The following is a 22,605-nucleotide window of genomic DNA, read 5'->3' as shown; positions in this document are numbered from 1 at the left end:
CTTTGTGCTTGTCTCCACCCCTCTCCAGGTGTCGCCCATCTTCGCCATTATCCCTGGTGCATTTATACCTGTGTTCCCTGTTTGTCTGTTGCCAGTTCATCTAGTCTCGTCAAGCGTACCACTGTTTTTCCCGTACTCCTGTTTCTTGTTAGTTCCTGTTTTCTAGCTCTCCCGGTTTTTGACCATTCTGCCTGCCTTGACCCTGAGCTTGCCTGCTGTTCTTGACCTTATGGACTCTGCCCTGGATTACTGACCTCTGCCTGCCATAGACCTGTTGTTTGCCTGCCCCCTGTTGTGTAAATAAACATTTGTTATTTTGAACTGTCTGCATCTGGATCTTATCCTGAAGTCTGATAGTACGGACTGGCCATGACGGACCCAGCAGACTCGGACCAGCTCCGCAACGTCACCTCCTCCCAATGAGTCACCATTGGAAGGCATGAGGAGTTGCTTCGTGGTGTCATGGAAGGTTTCTAGAACTTGGCCGAACGCCATGACCCCGTGCTGGATACAATGCTGGAGCAATTCTGCGGGTTGTCTGTTAGGCAGCCTACCACGACGGGTAACCTCCCAGCCCCTCAGTTATCCAGCTGTCAGCAGCGCGCATCTCTCCCGGCCACCCCGGCTTCCCGAGAACCCCGCTTACCTCCTCCGGAACGCTTCGCTGGAGAGTCAGGAACCTGTCAGGCATTTCTCACTCAGTGTTCCCTCATCTTCAAGCTGTAGCCCTCCTCCTTCCCCTCGGACCGCTCGAAGATAGCATACCTCATCACGCTGATGTCCGGGAGGGCTCTCGTCAGGGCTACAGCAGTGTAGGAACAACAGTCTGCCGTATGCTTCAGTCTGGAGCAGATCATGGCTGAGGTGAAGAAGGTTATCGATTCTCCATTGTCCGGGAGAGAGGCTGCCCAGAAGTTACTCCAGCTTCGGCAAGTCTCCCGCAGTGTGCCAGACTATGCAGTGGATTTCCGCACATTGGCGGCTGACAGTGCCTGGAACCTGGAATCGCTGTTTGACACGTTCCTGCACAGATTATCGGAGGAAGTTAAGGATGAGCTAGCAGCCTGGGAACTACCGACGGATCTTAACTCACTCATCGCCTTGACCATCCAGATTTATGGGCGGCTATGGGAACGTAGGAAGGAGAGGAGGACTGATTCCAACTCACCTCAGAGGCATCCCGGAAATCCCCGACCTCTACATTTCCGCGAAAATCCGATGCTACCCAAGTTCCCCTGAGAGTCTCTAAAGTCTGCCGATTCGCCTCTTCCCGAGCCGATGCATCTAGGCAGAGGTAGGTTGCCGACAGTTTACACAGGTTTAACACGAAGAGTTTCCTGTATTGCATGTCCAATAAAAGACCAGGCTCACCGGTAGGGGTGAGTACTCTGGTAGGCAATACGGAGAACTTTCCCTCTCCGCTTACTCGCACCCCTCTCCACGCCATCCTGCTGTGGGGGAAGCAGTCGAAAACTCTCCGGGTACTCATCGACTCTGGGGCCGATGAGAGTTTTATTGACGCCACACGGGCATCCGAGCTGGGCATCCTCACTCAGCTCCTCTCCATTCCCATGGATGTTAGATTGCTGGATGGGTTGTCACGCCTTGATCTGTTTCACCTGTCCTTGTGATTGTCTCCACCCCCTCCAGGTGTCACTTATTTTCCCCGGTGTATTTTTCCCTGTGTTTCCTGTCTCTCTGTGCCAGTTCGTCTTGTTTGTCAACCGGCGTGTTTTTCCGTGCTCCGGATTTTTCCTTTTCTGTTTTTGCTAGTCCTCCCGGGTTTTGACCCATGCCTGCCTAGACTCTGAACACACCTGCATGACCATACTGCCTGCACTGACCTCGAGCCTGCCTGCCACTCAATACCTTCTGGACTCTGACCTTGTTATGATCTTTTGCCTGTCCACAACCATTCTCTTGCCTACCCCTTGGATCATAATAAATATCAGAGCCTCAAACCATCTGCCTCCCGTGTCTGCATCTGCGTTTCGCCCGACGCTCTATAGGCAGGGTCACCCACAATACCACTCCTATCAACCTATGAGTATCAGGGAATCACAGTGATGCTATCCAATTCATGCTTATTAACCCTTTCACATGTACCATCACACAGGTGTGGTCATTCTACAGTGGTCCCTGAAGCGTAAGATCATCCCCGTGTGATTAGAGCGCTTATTTAGAACGCTTATTTAGAATGGCCAGTTTCGAATGACGCAACAATTAGCATTTGAGCTGACCACACTTGTTTTCAGAAACTATTTACACAAACACAGTCCTTACAAAGTTATATCCACAATGTGAGCAGTTTATTTTTTGGATGCAGTGTTCAGATGTTCACAGAAGTATCTATAGCATAACACAATCATCCAAACCGGGGAAAGAAAATGTAGGCTACATTTGTCCTAGAAAGATTGATGCAACACACGTGGTCATATTTGTATAGATCTCAGCTGACAAACTACAATATGAATTAGCTAATAGCAATTACTATTTATAATTAATCACATCGCAGGTGAGCTCACCATTGATCAAAATCATCTAGTAAAACACTTTCTAGAAATCGAAAGTAATCCGACGATTAGTTTCAGTGCACCGCCATGCTTTTTTTCCTCACAGAAACCAAAGATAATAAGAGAAGACAAGATGAGTTTGGTATGTTTATAGTATGCATTTTGAAGGGGTGTGTTTACCATCGTTCACATCTCACCATTCACTTCCTGAAGTTCTCAAAAAATGAGTGAACCCTTACTCACCTAACTTTGTTATAGCATCTTTGGTCCGACAGACGATTACGTGAAACCCAGAATGCATTGTATGCCAACAAACATGGCTCCACACACATAGCTGGAATTAGCTTAGCTCATCATAATCAGTACAACCTTCAAAAAATAATTTTACACACATAATACAGTGGGGCAAAAAGGTATTTTGTCAGCCACCAATTGTGCAAGTTCTCCCACTTAAAAATATGAGAGAGGCCTGTAATTTTCATCATAGGTACACTTCAACTATGAGACAAAATGAGGGGATAAAATCCAGAAAATCACATTGTAGTATTTTTAATGAATTTATACTATGTTTGCAACTCCCTTCTATTGTCACTATTGTTTGTACGAGCATTTGTAAATTGCTCCCAAGGATGAACCAGACTTGTGGAGGTCTAAAAAGAAAATTCTGCAGTCTTGGCTGATTCCTTTTGATTTTCCCATGATGTCAAGCAAAGAGACACTGAGTTTGAAGGTAGTCCTTGAAATACATCCACAGGTACACCTCCAATTGACTCAAATTATGTCCATTTGCCTATCAGAAGCGTCTAAAGCCATCTGCCTCTGATTGAGAACCACACCCGGCCAAACATCAAAGAAATACAAAACATAGAAAATGAACATAGAATGCCCACCCTAGTCCCACCCTTGTGCCAAGCTGGCACAAGACGTGCAGGGCTGGGGAGGTGCACAGGGGGCCTGGTGTGTGGGGCTGGCACAGTCTTCACCAGACGGCTAGCACTCACCTCAGGACGAGTATGGAGAGCTGACTCAGGTGACATCATCATCATTTAAAGGCACAGTCAAGTTAGTCTATGTTAACCTCTGCCCCACTGGAATTGTGATATAGTGAATTATAAGTGAAATAATCTGTCTTTAAATGTAATGGCTGTTGGTGGAAGAAGGTGAGGACCAAAGTGCAGCGTGGTACGTGTTCATGTTAGTTTATTGAGACTGAACACTACATACAAAAATAACAAAGGGAATAACCGAAACAGTCCTGAAAGGTGAAAAACACTAAACAGAAATCAACTACCCACAAAACCCATGTGGGAAAAAGCTACCTAAGTATGGTTCTCAATCAGAGACAATGATAGACAGCTGCCTCTGATTGAGAACCACACCCAGCAAACAACAAATAAATACAAAACATAGAAAATGAACATAGAATGCCCACCCTAGTCACAGCCTGGCATAACCAAAATAGAGAATAAAAGCCTCTCTATGGCCAGGGCGTGACATTAAACAATTGTTTGAAAAATGACTTGTGTCATGCACAAAGTATATGTCCTAACTGACTTGCCAAAACGATAGTTTGTTAAACAAGAAATTTGTGGAGTGGTTGAAAAATGAGTTTTAATGACTCCAACCTAAGTGTATGTAAAACCTCCGACTTCAACTGTATTTATATGTACATTTTCTTTTTAATCCCTTTACGTTTGTGTGTATAAGGTAGTTGTTGTGAATTTGTTGGATTACTTGTTAGATATTACTGCACTGTCGGAACTAGAAGCACAAGCATTTCACTACACTCGCATTAACATCTGCTATAGTTGCTTGCGAACGTATTCACCCCCCTAGGCATTTTTCCTATTTTCTTGCCTTACACCCTGGAATAAAAATGGATTTTGGGGGGTTTGTACCGTTTGATTTACATAACATGACACTTTGAAGATGCAATTTTTTTATTTATTGTGAAACAAACAAGAAATAAGACAAAAAAACAGAAAACTTGAGTGTGCATAACTTTTCACCCCCCCCACACACATCTAGCCACTGGGATTTTTGCCCATTCTTCAATGCAAAACTGCTCCAGCTCCTTCAGGTTGGATGGGTTCAGATGGTATACAGCAATCTTTTAGTCATACCACAGATTCTCAACTGGAATGAGGTCTTGGCTTTAACTAGGCCATTCCAAGACATTTAAATGTTTCCCCTTGAACCACTCAAGTGTTGCTTTAGCAGTATGCTTAGGGTCATTGTCCTTTTGGAAGGTGAACCTCCATCCCAGTCTCAAATCTCTGGTAGACTGAAACAGGTTTCCCTCAAGAATTTCCCTGTATTTAGCATTCCTTCAATTCTGACCAGTTCCCCAGTCCCTGCTGATAAAAACATCCCCACAGCATGATGCTGCCACCACCATGCATCACTGTGGGGGTGGTGTTCTCGTGGTGGTGAGAGGCGTTGGATTTGCGCCAGGCATAGCGTTTTCCTTGATGGCCAAGAAGCTCAATTTTGGTCTTATTTGACCAAAGTACCTTCTTCCATATGTTTGGGGAGTCTCCCACATGCCTTTTGGTGAACACCAAACGTGTTTGCTTGTTTTTTTCCTTAATTAAGCAATGGCTTTTTTTTGGCCACTCTTCTGTATAGCCCAGCTCTGTGGATTGTATGGCTTAAAGGGGTCCTATGGACAGATACTCCAATTTCTGCTGTGGTGCTTTGCAGCCCCTTCAGGGTTATCTTTGGTCTCTTTGTTGCCTCTCTGATTAATGCCCTCCTTGCCTGGTCGGTGAGTTTTGGTGGGCGTCCCTCTCTTGGCAGGTTTGTTGTGATGCCATATTCTTTCCATTTTTGATAATGGATTTAATGGTGCTCTGTGGGATGTTCAAAGTTTCTGATATTTTTTTATAACCCAACCCTGATCTGTACTTCTCCACAACTTTGTTCCTGACCTGTTTGGAGAGCTCCTTGGTCTTCATGGTGCCACTTGCTTGGTGGTGCCGCTTGCTTGGTGGTGCCCCTTGCTTTGTGGTGTTGCAGACTCTGGGGCCTTTCAGAACATGTTTATATATACTGAGATGTGTCAGATTATGTGACACTTAGATTGCAGACATTGACTTTATTTAACTAATTATGTGACTGATATTACTGTTCTAAAACATGTTCTTGGGTTTAAAATAATAAATACTGAAACTTTCAAATTAAGTTTGTGAGTGTAACAGTTCTCTTTAGTTGAAGGCGAGGCGGACCAAAATGCGGCGTGATGATGATTCATGTTTGTTTAATGAAGAAAAAACTATACATGAATAAACTAACGAAAACAATAAACGTGAGAACTCAAAACAGCCCTATCTGGTGCAAACACAAAGACAGGAACAATCACCCACGAAACACTCAAAGAATATGGCTGCCTAACTATGGTTCCCAATCAGAGACAACAAAAAACACCTGCCTCTGATTGAGAACCACTCCAGACAGCCATAGACTATGCTAGATACCCCCACTAAGCCACACACCCAATACCTAACAAAACCCCAAGACAAAACACACCACAATAAACCCATGTCACACCCCGGCCTGACCAAATAAATAAAGACAAACACAATATACTTTGACCAGGGCGTGACAGTGAGTGAGTTAAAAAATGGCTTTCATTAGCTTTTTCTCTCACTGCCCTGAGTTTGGCTGTCTTGGAACTACGAACATTTCCATGAACTTTTTGCTTAAGGAGAAACATAAGAAACAGTGCAACAAAATGTCCAATAACCTTTTTGAGGATTAGCAACTTTGCTTAACTTCCTTCTTAAGTCTATAGTTAAGGAAAAAAATGGCTGTTAAGAGGACATTTCTTCTTAACCCCCCTGTTGTTTTCCAGTCAAATTGGACCTATTTACATGTTTTCTCTCTGAAAAATGTAGTTGATTTAATCTGATTGCCATATGGTTCCATGACTTTGTCCACACAGGGCATCTGAACACACAAAATACATTTAGATGATGTTCATTACATTTTGGGTGTTTTATTGAACTTTTGTACACCTGTGGTGTTCCCGGTCAAAAATGACCGGTCATTAGAAATGAATTGGTGAGACTACAATTAGTGTATAAAATTGAGTTCAGGCACATGCCCATTCATCAGATGGACACACTACCTCTCCCAGACCCCCATATGCATGTGTGTTTGAGCACACACACACACACACACCTCACTCCCCTTCTTGGCTTCCATGGCAAACCCCAAGGGGACCTTTCCCCAAAATAATCTTTCCCCCACGGAAACCACACCTGTTGGCATTCTCACAAACAATCGCAACATTGTTTCAATAATATATGGAACTTTTCTCGCAGCTCTGGTATATAAAGCTTTTTTCATGTCTTGCTCACAATTCATTCTGTGGCAGCCCAATGACCAAACGATATGCTGTATGTGAGGCTCTTGATCATATCTTTGATCATGACGCTGGTGAGGAGGAGAGAAGCCAGGAAACTGACAGTGAATATGCATTAGAGGAGGAAGTGTCAGAAGTTGAATGCAATACCGAATATGATCAAGACCAAGAGACAACCGATGTGGAACAATCCAGTGATGAGGAAGAGGGCCCTGCTGAGGTTGTTGTTACATTCCAGTGATGAGGAAGAGGGCCCTGCTGAGGTTGTTGTTACATTCCGGTCAAAGAATGGGAATTTGTCCTGGTCTTCATCCCCACCTGAGAGGTCGGCTGTCGGCTGAAAATGTTATCAGGATGACCCCAGAACCATCGAGATATGCCATATCCCAGGTTGATGACATAAAATCCTGCTTCGAGCTGTGCCTGACAGAGTCAATCAAAACTATAGTGATAAACATGAGAAACTTGGAGGGAAGACACGTTTACAAAGACAACTGGGAGGAGGTACACCGGACAGACATCCAAGCATACGTGGGTCTCTTGATTTTGGCTGGTTGGTACAGATCCAGAAACTAATCTACCACCAGTTTATGGGATGCAGAGACTGGTCGGGCAATTTTCTGTGCCACTATGTCACTCCAGACATTTCACGTGTTGTCACGGGTGATTCGCTTTGACAACTGTGATACAAGACCAGGCCTCTGTCAACAAGACAAGCTGGCAGCGATCAGAGAGATTTGGCACAAGTGGATGGAGTGGCTGCCACTCATCTATAACCCAAGTCCAGACATCACAGTGGATGAGTGTCTGGTCGATTTTAGGGAACACTGCCAATTCAAACAGTACATGCCAAGCAAACCGTCAAAATATGGAATAAAGATATGAGCAGCATGTGATGCCAGGACAAGTTATGCCTGGAACATGCAGGTTCACACCGGGATACCTGCTGACGGTGTTCCCGAAAGGAACCAGGGGAAGCGGGTGGTCCTGGAAATGACTGCAGGTCTCCAGGGGCACAACATAACATGTGACAATTTCTTCACCTCATATGCTCATGGTCAGGAGCTACTCCCCAAAACAATGACCATGGTAGGCTCGGTCAGGAGGAACAAGCCTGAGTTGCCTCCTGCCTTATTCATTACCAAGGACAAGGATTGTTTTCCCTCTAAATGTACCTTCACCGATACACACACTCGTGTCCTACTGCCTGAAAAAAAATAAGAACGTGCTTCTGATGACAACTCTGCACAGGGATGTCGCTGTGAGTACCAGGGAGGACAAGAAGTCCAACGCTGTCCTGGATTAGAACAGGAACAAAAGGGGAGTTGATAAATTTGATACGGTATGTTACTTTTTATCTTTCAAGTCTCATGTACTTTTTTTCCTATTACCAGATTGTTTTATCTGCACCATAAAAAATAAGACATGTTGTTGTTTGGTGAAATGCTCATTGAATTTGTGAACAATATGGAGTGAATTCTATTCATTTGAATATGTAAATATTCGCTTGATGCAATTTTTCACGTTACCATGCAAGACATGAAGTATCAATTGCATGTAGTCATTATTTTATTTACTGATTGTTCCACTTTTACAGGTTACTGACACATACTCTTGTAAGAGGATGACGGCACGTTGGCCCATGGTGGTGTTCTTCAACATCCTAGATGTGTCGGCCTACAACGCGTTTGTGGTGTGGATGAAGGTGAATCCAGGCTGGAAGCAGGGGAAATTCTTCAAGAGGAGACTATTCCTTGAAGAGTTGGGGAAAGCCATGGTGGCACCCCTCATTCAAAGGCGTCAACATCTTCCTCAAACACCATCCTCGGCTGGATTGGTGAGAGATATACAAGGGCCAGAAGCAAGATCTATGGCCACCGGAGACAGAAGAGACAAAAGGAAGAGGTGCAAAAGAGATGTCAAAACAAGCATTATGTGCCATAAATCCAGTGCATATATTTGCAAGGCACATGCAACAACCACCAGGGATTGTCCAACATGTGCATGAGAACACACAAAATGTAACCACCATTGATTGACAGATTGTGAACATTTGAATGTTTTTGTTATTGTTAGTAATACTGTTATTGTTACTGTTGTTCTTTAATGTGTTCAGACATTCATTTTGTAATATGGTAAAGTTTTCATGTGTAGTTTTGGGCCTATGTCCTTTCTTTACTTATAAAATCATACCGGTCAGTTTTGACCGTGAACACAACAGATGTTATTTTGTGCCACTATTTAAACATTTGAAATGGTTTCAAAACAAATGTCCTTATTAAACGTTGACACAAAGTAGTCTATGATAAATAGCACAATATATTTCATTTGAGTATTTTTATAGTCAAAATAATCCATACATTATGCTTTTTTTTACTCAAAAATGCTCAGGTCAATGAGGTCTACAGGCCATAAATAGCAAATAGAAGTTCAAAACTTGTAATGTTCACAAGAACTTAAGTTGATTATAAAAAGATCTAACACAACATTAGGTAATAATATATGTATCATTATGGATTTATAATCAGCTATAATGGGGCGGTCATTTTGGACCGGGAACACAGAATTAATTAACATGAAACGAACACAACAGGAGGATTAATTAAGAAGGTTTTGTGAATCTGGGCCCAGGGCCATAAGAAAATATTTAAGAATCATGCCATGAACTGGAACTCCTCAAAACCATCTGCCGCCTTTCCGGAAGGTAAATAATGTAACACTTCCTGGCTTGAAAGAAGTCGCGTGTTTTAAAACTTTTGCACTGACGAACCTACATGGGTTTTTTCCCCCAACGTCTTTGTATTGCTACTACAGCTAATGACCTGTGTAGTAGCTTCATATAATTAATATGACACAATGTTAGTTTGAAATGCCGTTGTAACTTAGTAAGTAACAAGCTTGTTCCTTGCATGACTAGAATAAGCTAGCTAGCCGGCTAACGTACGCTAGCTACCGCCCGGTAAGTTAGTTCAGGAATTGTTGGCCCATGCCATGTGTCTCACTGTGTATCGATTAAAACGTAATTTGGCATAGTATATAGCAAGCAAGGCAACGTTGTCCAAAAGGAATTTGTTTTGTTGAGTTCATTGACTTGTGTTAGTTGGTAGTATTCATTGAGATTTAAAAGAACGGTAGTATCAGCTAACGTTAGTCCATCATGGTCTTCTTCACGTGCAATGCGTGTGGTGAATCACTAAAGAAAGCCCAAGTCGAAAAACATGTGAACATGTGCCGTGGATGTGAAATTTTGTCATGCATTGACTGCGGGAAAGACTTTTGGTAAGTGCTTGTGAATGTTTTTTTCCCTTCTTGCTGTGTTTGGTACATCGCAGTTTGGTTGCTTGCTTTGCATAGCCAACATTGAACCAGTATCTGTCTGTGCGTTTAGACACCTCTAACGCCCAAAAGGCTCAGATTGAAGCTCTCATTCACTAGCTGTGTAAGCGTTATAACGTTAAAATACGTTCGTTGATCACTACATATGGAGTTTCGCTTAGTAACTATCTTAATTCACTCCGGTTACGGCTGATATGTACTTTCAAAAAAGGTCTAAATAAAAATGTATGCATTGGGGCTGCCGAAGAGGCACTTTTTAGGTTGCTTGTGCATTTTTATGTAGACCTTATTTGGAAGTACATAAAAGTCTAATTGCATTCATCAAATACTTCGTAAAACACAGATGTAGACTAACAGGGAAATGCTTACTTACGGGCCCTTCCAAACTATGCAGAGAAAGAAAGTATACGAAATAATAGAAAGTTAATAACATGTAATAATTAATACACAATGAGTAACGATCACTGGCAATATACACCAGGTATCAAATCAAGCTGTATTTATACAGCACATTTCAGACATGGAATGCAAAGCAATGTGCCTCACAGGGAAAAAATTGAGGGGGAAAAAAGCTCTATTACCTCAACAACTAACTTAATTTAAAAAAAAAACGTGACATATGGAAAGCAAAGCTAAACAAGATGAGTTTTAAGATCTCTTTTAAATATTTCCAGTTTTGTCCCCCCCTTAGGTTCTCTTGCAGGTTATTCGAGAGGCTGAGGGCATAGTAACTAAAGGGTGCCTTGTCGTGCATTTTGGTCCTAGGCTTTGGGATAGTTAAAAGGCCAGTGCCAGAGGGACCTACTGGGTGCATAACTTAAAAGCATATCTGACATGTATTGGGTTGCACAATAGTGGATTGATTTAAAAACCAATAGAAGAATCTTACAATTAATTAAAACTCACAGGCAGCCAGTGAAGAGACCTTAAAACTGGTGTAATGTGTGCTCTCAGTCTGGTCTTGGTCAGTGCACTATTATGTCCACTCTAAGGAAATGGGAGACTGTCACAAACACGATGGTGTGTCACGGGACTAGTCTGAAGGTAACCGTTACTGGTTTAAAAAACAAACAAATGGAAGTATGAAGGCAGTGTTGTGCTACCTTAAAAAAGGGTTAAATATGTGTTTAAAAATATGTGTATATGTTAGAGGCCGACCGATTTTTCAATACCGATTATTGGAGGACCAAAAAAAGCCGATACTGATTATTCGGACATTTAAAAAAAAAAAAAACTATATATATATATATATTTGTAATAATGACAATTACAACAATACTGAATGAACACTTATTTTAACTTAATATAATACATCAAATCAATTTAGTCTCAAATAAATAAGTAAACTTGTAAAATTTGGTTAAATAATGTAAAAACACAGTGTTGGAGAAGAAAGTAAAATTGCAATATGTGCCATGTAAAAAAGCTAACATTTAAGTTCCTTGCTCAGAACATGAGAACAAATGAAAGCTGGTGGTTCCGTTTAACATGAGTCTTCAATATTCCCAGTTAAGAAGTTTTAGGTTGTAGTTATTATAGGACTATTTCTCTCTCTACCATTTGTATTTCGTATACCTTTGACTATTGGATGTTCTTATAGGCACTATAGTATTTCCAGCCTAATCTCGGGAGTTGATAGGCTTGAAGTCAAACAGCGCTGTGCTTCAAGCATTGCGAAAAGCTGCTGGTGAATGGAGGAAAGTTTGGTTTGAATGAATGCTTACGAGCCTGCTGCTGTCTACCACCGCTCAGTCAGACTGCTCTATCAATTATCAAATCATAGACTTAATTATAATATATAATCACACAGAAATACCAGGCTTAGGTCATTAATATGGTCAAATCTGGAAACTATCATTTCAAAAATAAAAAGTTTATTCTTTCCGTGAAATACGGAACCGCTACGTATTTTATTGAACAGGTGACAACCCCAAGTCTAAATATTGCTGTTACATTGCACAACCTTCAATGTTATGTTATAATTATGTAAAATTCTGGCAAATTAATTACGGTCTTTGTTAGGAAGAAATGGTCTTCACACAGTTCACAACGAACCAGGCGACCCAAACTGCTGCATATACCCTGACTCTGCTTACACTGAATGCAAGAGAAGTGACACACTTTCAGGCACCGCATTGATTATATGCAACGCAGGACAAGCTAGATAAACAAACTAGTAATATCATCAACCATGTGTAGTTAACTAGTGATTGTTTTAAGATTGATTGTTTTTTATAAGACAAGTTTAATGCTAACTAGCACCTTACCTTGGCTCCTTGCTGCACTCGCATAACAGGTAGTCAACTTGCCATGCAGTCTCCTCGTGGAGTTCAATGTAATCGGCCATAATCTGTGTCCAAAAATGCTGATGACCGATTGTTATGAAAACATGAAATCGGCCATTTCGATTAATCGGTCGACCTCTACACCAGATACTGGGAGATTTAATTCAGCAGGACAATAACATAAAACAAAAGGCCAAATCTACACTGGAGTGAATTGTTTTTTAACCTAAATGTGCTTGAAAATGTATGTGAAGAGTTGAATGGTTTTCTATCCATGATCAACAAATATGACAGGATAATTTTAAAAAGAATAATGAGCAAGTATTGTACAATCCAGGTGTGCAAAGCTCTGAGACTTACCCAGAAAGACTCACAGCTGTAATTGCTGCCAAAGGTGATTCTAACGTGTATTATCTCGGGTTCACATTGTCATTATGGGGTATTGTGTGTCGTTGGGTGAGGGAAAAAATCTATTGAATCCATTTTGAATTCAGGCTATAACACAACAAAATAAATGTGGAATAAGTCAAGAGGTATGAATACTTTCTATAGGCACCGTATAACTAGGACTAAACTGATTAGGTATTGGGATAGATACCGGCCGTAATTGGAGTAAATGAAGATGGCTGCTTAGTGAATCTCCATATTTTGCGATCAACAAACGTGTTTTGACGTAACACCTGCAGAGCTGGTGAATGGGAGTTTGAATCTGTGCTTTGTCTCAAACACATATACTGGTTCAAGCCAACATCACACGTTGAACAGGTAAATGATTATGATGGGTACATAGCTATTCTATGTCTTCCCCCAACAGGGGAAATGACTACAAGAACCACATCAAATGCATCAGCGAGGATCAGAAGTATGGGGGCAAGGGCTATGAGGCTAAGTCCAACAAAGGGGATGTCAAACAGCAACAATGGATTCAAGTGAGAAATAGATCGTTCATCTGAGTTCCCTCTTTTGTTTCTCAGCACTTTGTGGGGTAGATGATTAATGGATGAGATTTTTCCATAGAGGATCCAAGAAGCCATGAACAAACCAGGAATCGGTGCCAAGCTGAAAGATGTTCTAAATCAAGTCAGTTCGTATGACAACGTCCCACGAAAGAAGTCGAAGTTCCAGGTTGGTTATTTCTATGGTTGCTAAGGATATGATGGTCCGTTTATTGTCAGTGGTGCGTGACTTTGTGCTGGCCCGCAGTGTCCGTTTACTGCTATTTTATGCTTGGTTTTCTGAAATGTTAAATCACTCTGTTGTAATAATGCTGTCACGTGGTGCTCACTCCATCAGAACTGGATGAAGAACAGTCTGAAGATCCACAATCCCACGCTGCATGACCAGGTGTGGGACATCTTTTCAGCAGCAACCAGCAGCGTGAGTATCTCTTAAAGGAAGGGTGTTAACATAATTAGGGTCATTTAGCAAACACTTATCTAGGGATGCACCGATATTATAATTTTTGGCCGATACCAATATTTTCCTTGCCAAAAACCACAATACCGATATCCAATATTGCATTTTTAAGCAGCCTTTTAAGCATTCTAGTACAGTTAAATAGTTGAAACACACACACTGGCCAAAGGTTATTTTGTTGGCATTTACGTATGTCCCTATTACCAGTAAAACATAATCATAACCTATTTCTTTCACTTACTTGCTGTGCTGTTTCGTTGTTCATTTGTTCAGTCGTTTCATTCTCAACCAGGATTTCATCATACATGTCAAGCAGTGACGTTTCAGCTCTGTCTGTCTGTGGCCTCTTCTGTCGTGGGTCCTCTTCCTCGATGTGCACTGTCACTGTGTCCTTTTCCATCTTGTCCAACTGTCTGTAACATTTCACGTAAACCCTGTTTCTTGTCTGCTTCGAAGTAGTGGTCCCTGTACCTAGCATCGAACATGGTGGCGACACAGTAAAGAGGCTCAGAGAGAATGCCACTGAATCACTTGTTCACAGCCTCTTGTAGAGTACTGGTCTGTGTCTGCAGTTTTGTTGAGCAGGCTTTTTAATGCCATGTCAGAGGGTATCACGTCTGCTGCAGATGCAGTTGATGAGCTTATTTCTCGAGTCAGTGGAGCTAAGAGTGTGTTCATGTTTCCAAGGTTCAAACTAGAGGTCGGCCGATTATGATTTTTCAACGCAGATACCGATTATTGGAGGACCAAAAAAGCCGATACCGATTAATCGGCCGATTTAAGAGAGGAAATGTATATATATATATTTTTTACATGTATTTGTAATAATGACAATTACAGCAATACTGAATGAACACTTATTTTAACTTAATATAATGCATCAATAAAATCCATTTAGCCTCAAGTAAATAATGAAACATGTTCAATTTGGTTTAAATAATGTAAAAACAAAGTGTTGGAGAAGAAAGTAAAAGTGCAATATGTGCTATGTAAGAAAGCTAACATTTAAGTTCCTTGCTCAGAACATGAGAACATATGAAAGCTGGTGGTTCCTTTTATCATGAGTCTTCAATATTCCCAGGTAAGAAGTTTTAGGTTGTAGTTATTATAGGAATTATAGGACTATTTCCCTCTATACCATTTGTATTTCATTAACCTTTGACTATTGGATGTTCTTATAGGCACTTTAGTATTGCCAGTGTAACAGTGTAGCTTCTGTCCCTCTCCTCGCTCCTCCCTGGGCTCGAACCAGTAACACAACGACAACAGCCACCCTCGAAGCAGCGTTACCCATGCAGAGCAAGGGGAACAACTACTAGAAGGCTCAGAGCGAGTGACGTTTGAAACGCTATTAGCGAGTGCTAACTAGCTAGCCATTTCACTTCGGTTACACGAGCCTCGTCTTGGGAGTTGATAGGCTTGAAGTCATAAACAGCGCAATGCTTGACGCACAACAAAGAGCTGCTGGAAAAACACACGAAAGTGCTGTTTGAATGAATGTTTACGTGCCTGATTCTGCCTACCACCGCTCAGTCAGATACTTAGATACTTGTATGCTCAGTCAGATTATATGCAACGCAGGACACGCTAGATAATATCTAGTAATATCATCAACCATGTGTAGTTAACTAGTGATTATGATTGATTTGTTTTTATAAGATAAGTTTAATGCTAGCTAGCAAATTACCTTGGCTTACTGCATTCGATTGCAACGAGAGAGAGGCAGGTCGTTATTGCATTGGACTTCTTTTCTTTTTTTCTCCTTTATTTAACCAGGTAGGCTAGTTGAGAACAAGTTCTCATTTGCAACTGCGACCTGGCCAAGATAAAGCATAGCAGTGTGAACAGACAACACAGAGTTACACATAGAGTAAACAATTAACAAGTCAATAACACAGTAGGAAAAAAAAGAGTCTATATACATTGTGTGCAAAGGGCATGAGGAGGTAGGCGAATAATTACAATTTTGCAGATTAACACTGGAGTGATAAATGATCAGATGGTCATGTGCAGGTAGAGATATTAGTAGGCAAAAGAGCAGAAAAGTAAATAAATATAAACAGTATGGGGATGAGGTAGGTAAAGTTGGGTGGGCTATTTACCGATAGACTATGTACAGCTGCAGCGATCGGTTAGCTGCTCAGATAGCAGATGTTTGAAGTTGGTGAGGGAGATAAAAGTCTCCAACTTCAGCGATTTTTGCAATTCGTTCCAGTCACAGGCAGCAGAGAACTGGAACGAAAGGTGGCCAAATGAGGTGTTGGCTTTAGGGATGATCAGTGAGATACACCTGCTGGAGCGCATGCTACGGGTGGGTGTTGCCATCGTGACCAGTGAACTGAGATAAGGCGGAGCTTTACCTAGCATGGACTTGTAGATGACCTGGAGCCAGTGGGTCTGGCCGCAGTAGTGGGTGGTATAAGGTGCTTTAGTAGCAAAACAGATGGCACTGTGATAAACTGCATCCAGTTTGCTGAGTAGAGTATTGGAAGCTATTTTGTAGATGACATCGCCGAAGTCGAGGATCGGTAGGATAGTCAGTTTTACTAGGGTAAGTTTGGCGGCGTGAGTGAAGGGGGCTTTGTTGCGGAATAGAAAGCCGATTCTAGATTTGATTTTAGATTGGAGATGTTTGATATGAGTCTGGAAGGAGAGTTTACAGTCTAGCCAGACACCTAGGTACTTATAGATGTCCACATATTCTAGGTCGGAACCATCCAGGGTGGTGATGCTAGTCGGGCGTGCGGGTGCAGGCAGCGAACGGTTGAAAAGCATGCATTTGGTTTTACTAGCGTTAAAGAGCCGTTGGAGGCCACGGAAGGAGTGTTCTATGGCATTGAAGCTCGTTTGGAGGTTAGATAGCACAGTGTCCAAGGACGGGCCGGAAGTATACAGAATGGTGTCGTCTGCGTAGAGGTGGATCAGGGAATCGCCCGCAGCAAGAGCAACATCATTGATATATACAGAGAAAAGAGTCGGCCCGAGAATTGAACCCTGTGGCACCCCCATAGAGACTGCCAGAGGACCGGACAGCTTGCCCTCCGATTTGACACACTGAACTCTTGTCTGCAAAGTAGTTGGTGAACTAGTTAACTGTAAGGTTGCAATATTGAATCCCCGAGCTGACAAGGTGAAAATATGTCGTTCTGCCCCTGAATGAGGCAGTTAACCCACCGTTCCTAGGCCGTCATTGAAAATAAGAATGTGTTCTTAACTGACTTGCCTAGTTAAAATTAACCTTTAGAAAGGTCTAAAAAAATATTTTCTTTAATTCATTTTTTTTATTTTTTATCTGTGCCCAAAAATACCGATTTCCGATTGTTATGAAAACTTGAAATCGGCCCTAATTAATCAGCCATTCCGATTAATCGGTCGACCTCTAGTTTAAACATGTTCTCAAATGGCAGCAGCGGTATGAGAACCAACACATTCTTGAGCATGCAATGCGGCTTTCCTCAGTACGAAATTCTTGTCGACCCACTGTGCTGTCAGACTCAGCATGTTCATGGGGCTGACGTCGCTGGTCCAAATGTCAGTCGTGAAGCTAATAGCAGTGACGCCCATAGCAAGTAGCTCATGGATGTGTGTTTCAACAATACTATCTCTAACTCTGGTAGGGCAACATCTGAAAAATAGCGCCTACTTAGATGTGTGTACCGGGGCTCGAGGTGCTCAACCAGTCGGCGAAAGCCAACATCATCCACGATAGATAACGGTTAATGGTCAAGGGTAATGAATTAGGTTATCTTGGCGTTAATGGATTTCGTCTTTGAATTGTCTCTTTCTAATGACTGCTCGACTTGAACTTGTTTAGTTGTCTGGGGGTGATGCACTTTCAAATTAGTAATTAGGTTTGTGGTATTGACAGATTTCACTTTCTCCCCTCCTCGGGAAATAATAGCAACACAGACGTTGCATATGGACATTTCGTCATCTTCCTTTGAAACTTAAAAAAATAGATCCACACAGCATACGTGGGCTAGGTTAGTCAGCTTTGACATTGGTTTTGCACATCGACGTTAATCTAGACATCAGGCCGATGTTGGCATTTTTAACTAATATTGTCCGATTCCAATATGCTTACCGATATATCGTGCATTCTGAGGGTGAATGAGCAAGACAAAAGATTTAAGTGCCTTTGAATGGAGTATGGTAGTAGGTGCCAAGCACACCGGTTTATGTGTTAAGAACTGCAACACTAGTGGGTTTTTCACACAACAGTTTCCTGTATGTATCAAGAATGGTTCACCACCCAAAGGACATCCAGCCAACTTGACACAGCTTTGGGGAGCATTGGAGTCAACATGGGCCAGCATCCCTGTGGAACGCTTTCGACACCTTGTACAGTCCATGCCCTGACAAATTGAGGCTGTTCTGAGTGCAAAGGGGGGTGTAACTCAATATTAGGAAGGTGTTCCTAATGTTTTGTACACTCAGTTTATATGAAATATTAAACAGAATCAATGTGTATTTTTACAAATCATGTGACGTTAACTAAAGCAATTGATTTAATTTTCATAATTCAAAACAATGTTATATGAATAAACTTTTGATTTTAGCTGGCTCCCGAAGCCCCGAATCAGACAGAGGAACCTAGGCAGTCTGTTGCTGAAAGCAAGACCGAGACTAATGGGAGCCATCAGAATGGCACATCGGAGGAGCCACCACCAGAGAAGAAGAAGTTGAACAAGCGTGAGCGCAAAGAGGCAAGACAAAAGAAGAGCGGGAAGAAAGAAAAGAAAGCCCCGGAGAACGGTAGCACCGAGGAGGAGGAAGCAAGCGCAGGCAAACGAAAGGACAAGAAAAGGAAGAGGAGTTCTGAGGAAGATGGGGAGCAAAAAGGCCACAATGCTGGAGGAGAGGTGACCACCAAGAAACGGAAGACCAGTAAAAAGGACAGTTCCGAAGGTATATAACACATTTTCAGGGGGTTCTTTTCTCAAGTGAGTGTGACACTCCGGTGTTTCTGCTCTTCTTCACACTTGCTGTTGGAAAATGCACATTAGTCTTTGATTCAGTTTCTTTTTATTCTACCTTCCAGATGACCAAAACACAGAGGCAGCTGAGGAGGAGGCAGAGGGTGCTGCAGGAGAAGCAAGTTCCAAAGGTACCAGTTATTCTGGGAATGTGCTCATTGTCCTGCATAGTTTTCATAGTGAGAAAAGACTTGGGCTCCATCCGAATTCCCAACATTTTTTTTTACTGAAGTGTGCAATCCATGCCCCTTTCATGGATTGAAAAGCATTGGCAGGAGGGAGTTTTCGACTTTGTTAAATCCATGCCGAGAAGGGTGCACACTTTGAGAGGAGTGGAGAATTGGGACGCACATTGGACTTAGTTCATTACCACTGTTTTTTACATTTTTAAAATGTTGCCACCAGGGGACAGTGTTGACACATCCCTTTGCTGCAGAGTAGGCCTACATGAATGTGCTTTCAATAATTGTTGGAAACAGTGATTATTAGATATCAGACAAAAGCACCTTCAATTTTAAATTGTCATGCATGTAGTCAGACTCCAGCCGCCCAAGTCATAGACTGTTCTCTCTACTACCGCACAGCAAGCGGTATTGGAGCGCCAACTATGTGACCCACAAGGCACCTGAACATCTTCCAAGCAGTAAGACTGCTAAACAGTTCATCAAATGGCTACAATTTACATTGACCCTCCCCCTCTTATTTATTTCTTTATCTTAATTGTTTTACATTGACTCCATTGCACTGGCTATATGCACATTCACTAAGGACACTTACTAGACTCTACGCACACACTCATTGACACTCCAACACACACACTACATACGCTCGCACACAAAAGACACATATACACACATATACACCGATCCTTGACTTCACACATACACTTTCACACTTCACATACACTGCTGATACTCTGTTTATTATATATCCTAGTCACTTTTACCCCTAACCACATGGAAAGTATTCAGACCCCTTCCCTTTTTTTCACATTTTGTTACATTATAGCCTTATTCTAAAATGGATTAAATGCATTTTTTTCCTCATCAATCTACACACAATACCCATTGGCAAAGCGAGAACAGGTGTAGAGTAGAAATTTTATCAAATGCGTTAAAAAAATACAAAAATGGATACCTTATTGACATAAATATTCAGACCCTTCGCTATGAGACAAGAAATTGAGCTCCTGTTTCCATTGATCATCCTTGAGATGTTTCTACAACTTGATTGGAGTCCAGCTATGGTGAATTCAATCGTTTGGACATGATTTGGAAAGGCACACACCTGTCTATATAAGGTCCCACAGTTGACAGTGCATGTCAGAGCAAAAACCAAGCCATGAGGTTGAAGGAATTGTCTGTAGAGCTTCGAGACAGGATTGTGTTGAGGCACAGATCTGGGGAAGGGTACCAAAAAATGTCGGCAGCATTGAAGGTCCCGAAGAACACAGTGGCCTCCATCATTCTTAAATGGAAGAAGTTTGGAACAAGCAAGACTCTTCCTTGAGCTGGCCGCCGGGCCAAATTCAGCAATTGGGGGAGAAGGGAGGTGACCAAGAACATGATGGTCACTCTGGCAGATCGCCAGAGTTCCTCTGTGGAGACGGGAGAACCTTCCAGAAAGACAACCATCTTTGCAGCACTCCACCAATCAGGCCTTTATGGTGGAGTGGCCAAACGGAAGCCAATCCTCAGTAAAAGGCACATGACAGCCTGCTTGGAGTTTGCCAAAAGGCACCTAATGTACTCAGGCCATGAGAAACAAGATTCTCTGGTCAGATGAAACCAAGATTAAACTCTTTGGCTTGAATGCCAATCGTCACATCTGGAGGAAAACTGGCACCCTCCCTACGGTGAAGCATGGTGGTGGCAGAATCATGCTGTGGGGATGTTTTTCCACAGCAGCGACTGGGAGACTAGTTAGGATCGAGGGAAAGATGAACGTAGCAAAGTACAGAGATCCTTGATGAAAACCTGCTCAGGACCTCAGACTGGGGTGAAGGTTCACCTTCCAACAGGACAATGAACCTAAGCACATATCCAAGACAACACAGGAGTGGCTTCGGGACAAGTCTCAATGTCTTTGTCGATCAAACATCTCTGGAGAGACCCGAAAATAGCTTGTGCAGCGGCGCTGTAACCTGACAGAGCTTGATCGGATGTGCAGAGAAGAATGGGAGAAACTCCCCAAAACTGGTGTGCCAAGCTTGTAGCGTCATACCCAAGACGACGTGTGGCTGTAATCGCTGCCAAAAGTGCTTTAACAAAGTACTGAGTAAAGGGTCTGAATACTTACGTAATGTGAGATTTCGTTTTTTTTGTGCAAAAACTTCTAAAAGCCTGTTTTTACTTTGTCATTATGGGGTATTGTAGTAGATTGATGAGGGGGAAAAGTACAATTTAATCAATTTTAGTACAAGGCTATAACGTAACAAAATGTGGAAAAAGAGAAGGGGTCTGAATACTTTCCTAATGCACTGTAAATACTGTACCTCAACTCCCTCGTACCCCTACACATTGACTCTGTACTGGTACACTTTGTATATAGCGTCTTTATTGTTTTTGTGCTACTATTTCCTTTTTTATTTAGCAAATATTTGTCTTACTTTTTAACGCTGCACTGTTGGGAATGGGCTCGTAAGACAGCATGTAACTGTGAAGTCTACACCTGTTCTAGTTGGCGCATGTGTCCAATACAATTTGATTAGTCATGATCAGCTAATGCTCTTGTTTGACTTCCAGGCAAGTTCAATTGGAAAGGAACGATAAAGGCAGTCTTAAAACAATCTCCTGAAGAAGGACTTGCGGTGAAAAAACTCAGGAAGAAGGTATGTTTATCTGAATCAGACATCTATGAATATTGTGCATCACACAAGATAGTTCAGCTTAGGTCAGCTTTTCTGGCATCTCACTTTTATTTGTACATTTGATCAAATATAGTTCATACATACTACTGGAGCAGCATGTTTTACCATTTTACATTATGCCTGTAGGGCTAGAATAGTGATATGACATGGTCATGATTGTAATTGTCACTGTTTTCACTAATGGCACAATTCATTTTTCCCTTCAGGTTTTGTCAGCTTACTACTCATTCAGCGGAGAGGGGAATTTCAAATCAGAAGAGGAGCTGCTCGCACTCTTCAACAAGAAGATTAAAGGCAACCCCAAGTTTAGAGAATTAAAAGACAAAGTTAGACTTGTGAAGTAGATCATGAATTCCAGCATGGCTGTTTTAACAACTCACCGTCGTCTTCAGTGGTATGCGTGTCATCTGAAAGATTAAATCATTTTTCAACACAAAGTCATAACCCTTTACTGACTTTTAATTGGACACCCAATGTTGTCTTGTTTCTTTAAGACTAGAAACAATGCAGGCTTTAGTGTAAAGAGCCACTGAACAGGCCAATTTGCACATGTTTTTCTGTTGCTCATTAGGAAAATGAGATTTCAGTCTTGGAGGTGTGTTTCCTGAAAAATTCCACATTTGGTTAATGATGTTTGCCCCCTATGAGACACTAGCCTATTTCATGTCCTCAAAATCCCCAGAAAGAATCTATAACTCGAACTCCGTAATAAATGTTAACGCTTTTGCCGAGGATGTTTTAGTTCAGCAAATTTACATTTAACTAAGGGGTTTGGTGCAGTATTTCTGAAGTTAGAAAATATGAGACATGTTGTCTTATGTAAAGAAAGTCAGAGCTGCTGGGC

At 42.0% G+C, this 22,605-nt stretch overlaps 1 protein-coding gene across 1 annotated transcript; it reads left to right on the top strand.

Annotated features, from left to right (window-relative positions):
* Positions 1-9,587: 9,587 nt before the first annotated feature.
* On the top strand, positions 9,588-22,202 carry lyar (Ly1 antibody reactive homolog (mouse)). Its single transcript, XM_024401569.2, has 8 exons — positions 9,588-10,158; positions 13,315-13,429; positions 13,518-13,625; positions 13,794-13,877; positions 18,476-18,824; positions 18,958-19,023; positions 21,637-21,722; positions 21,968-22,202. Exons 1-8 carry the CDS (start codon positions 10,037-10,039, stop codon positions 22,103-22,105), a joined length of 1,068 nt encoding a protein of 355 aa, XP_024257337.1. The 5' UTR covers positions 9,588-10,036; the 3' UTR covers positions 22,106-22,202.
* Positions 22,203-22,605: the final 403 nt, after the last annotated feature.

This window comes from Oncorhynchus tshawytscha, linkage group LG02 (assembly GCF_018296145.1).
Source record: "Oncorhynchus tshawytscha isolate Ot180627B linkage group LG02, Otsh_v2.0, whole genome shotgun sequence".
Taxonomy (NCBI): Eukaryota; Metazoa; Chordata; class Actinopteri; order Salmoniformes; family Salmonidae; genus Oncorhynchus; species Oncorhynchus tshawytscha.
This window is presented reverse-complemented; position numbering and strand designations above follow the sequence as displayed.

Coding starts and splice junctions, on each gene's coding strand:
- lyar (XM_024401569.2), top strand. CDS start 10,037: ATGGTCTTCTTCACGTGCAATGCGTGTGGTGAATCACTAAAGAAAGCC. Junction 13,430..13,517: donor AACAGCAACAATGGATTCAA/GTGAGAAATAGA, acceptor ATTTTTCCATAG/AGGATCCAAGAAGCCATGAA. Junction 21,723..21,967: donor TGAAAAAACTCAGGAAGAAG/GTATGTTTATCT, acceptor TTTTCCCTTCAG/GTTTTGTCAGCTTACTACTC.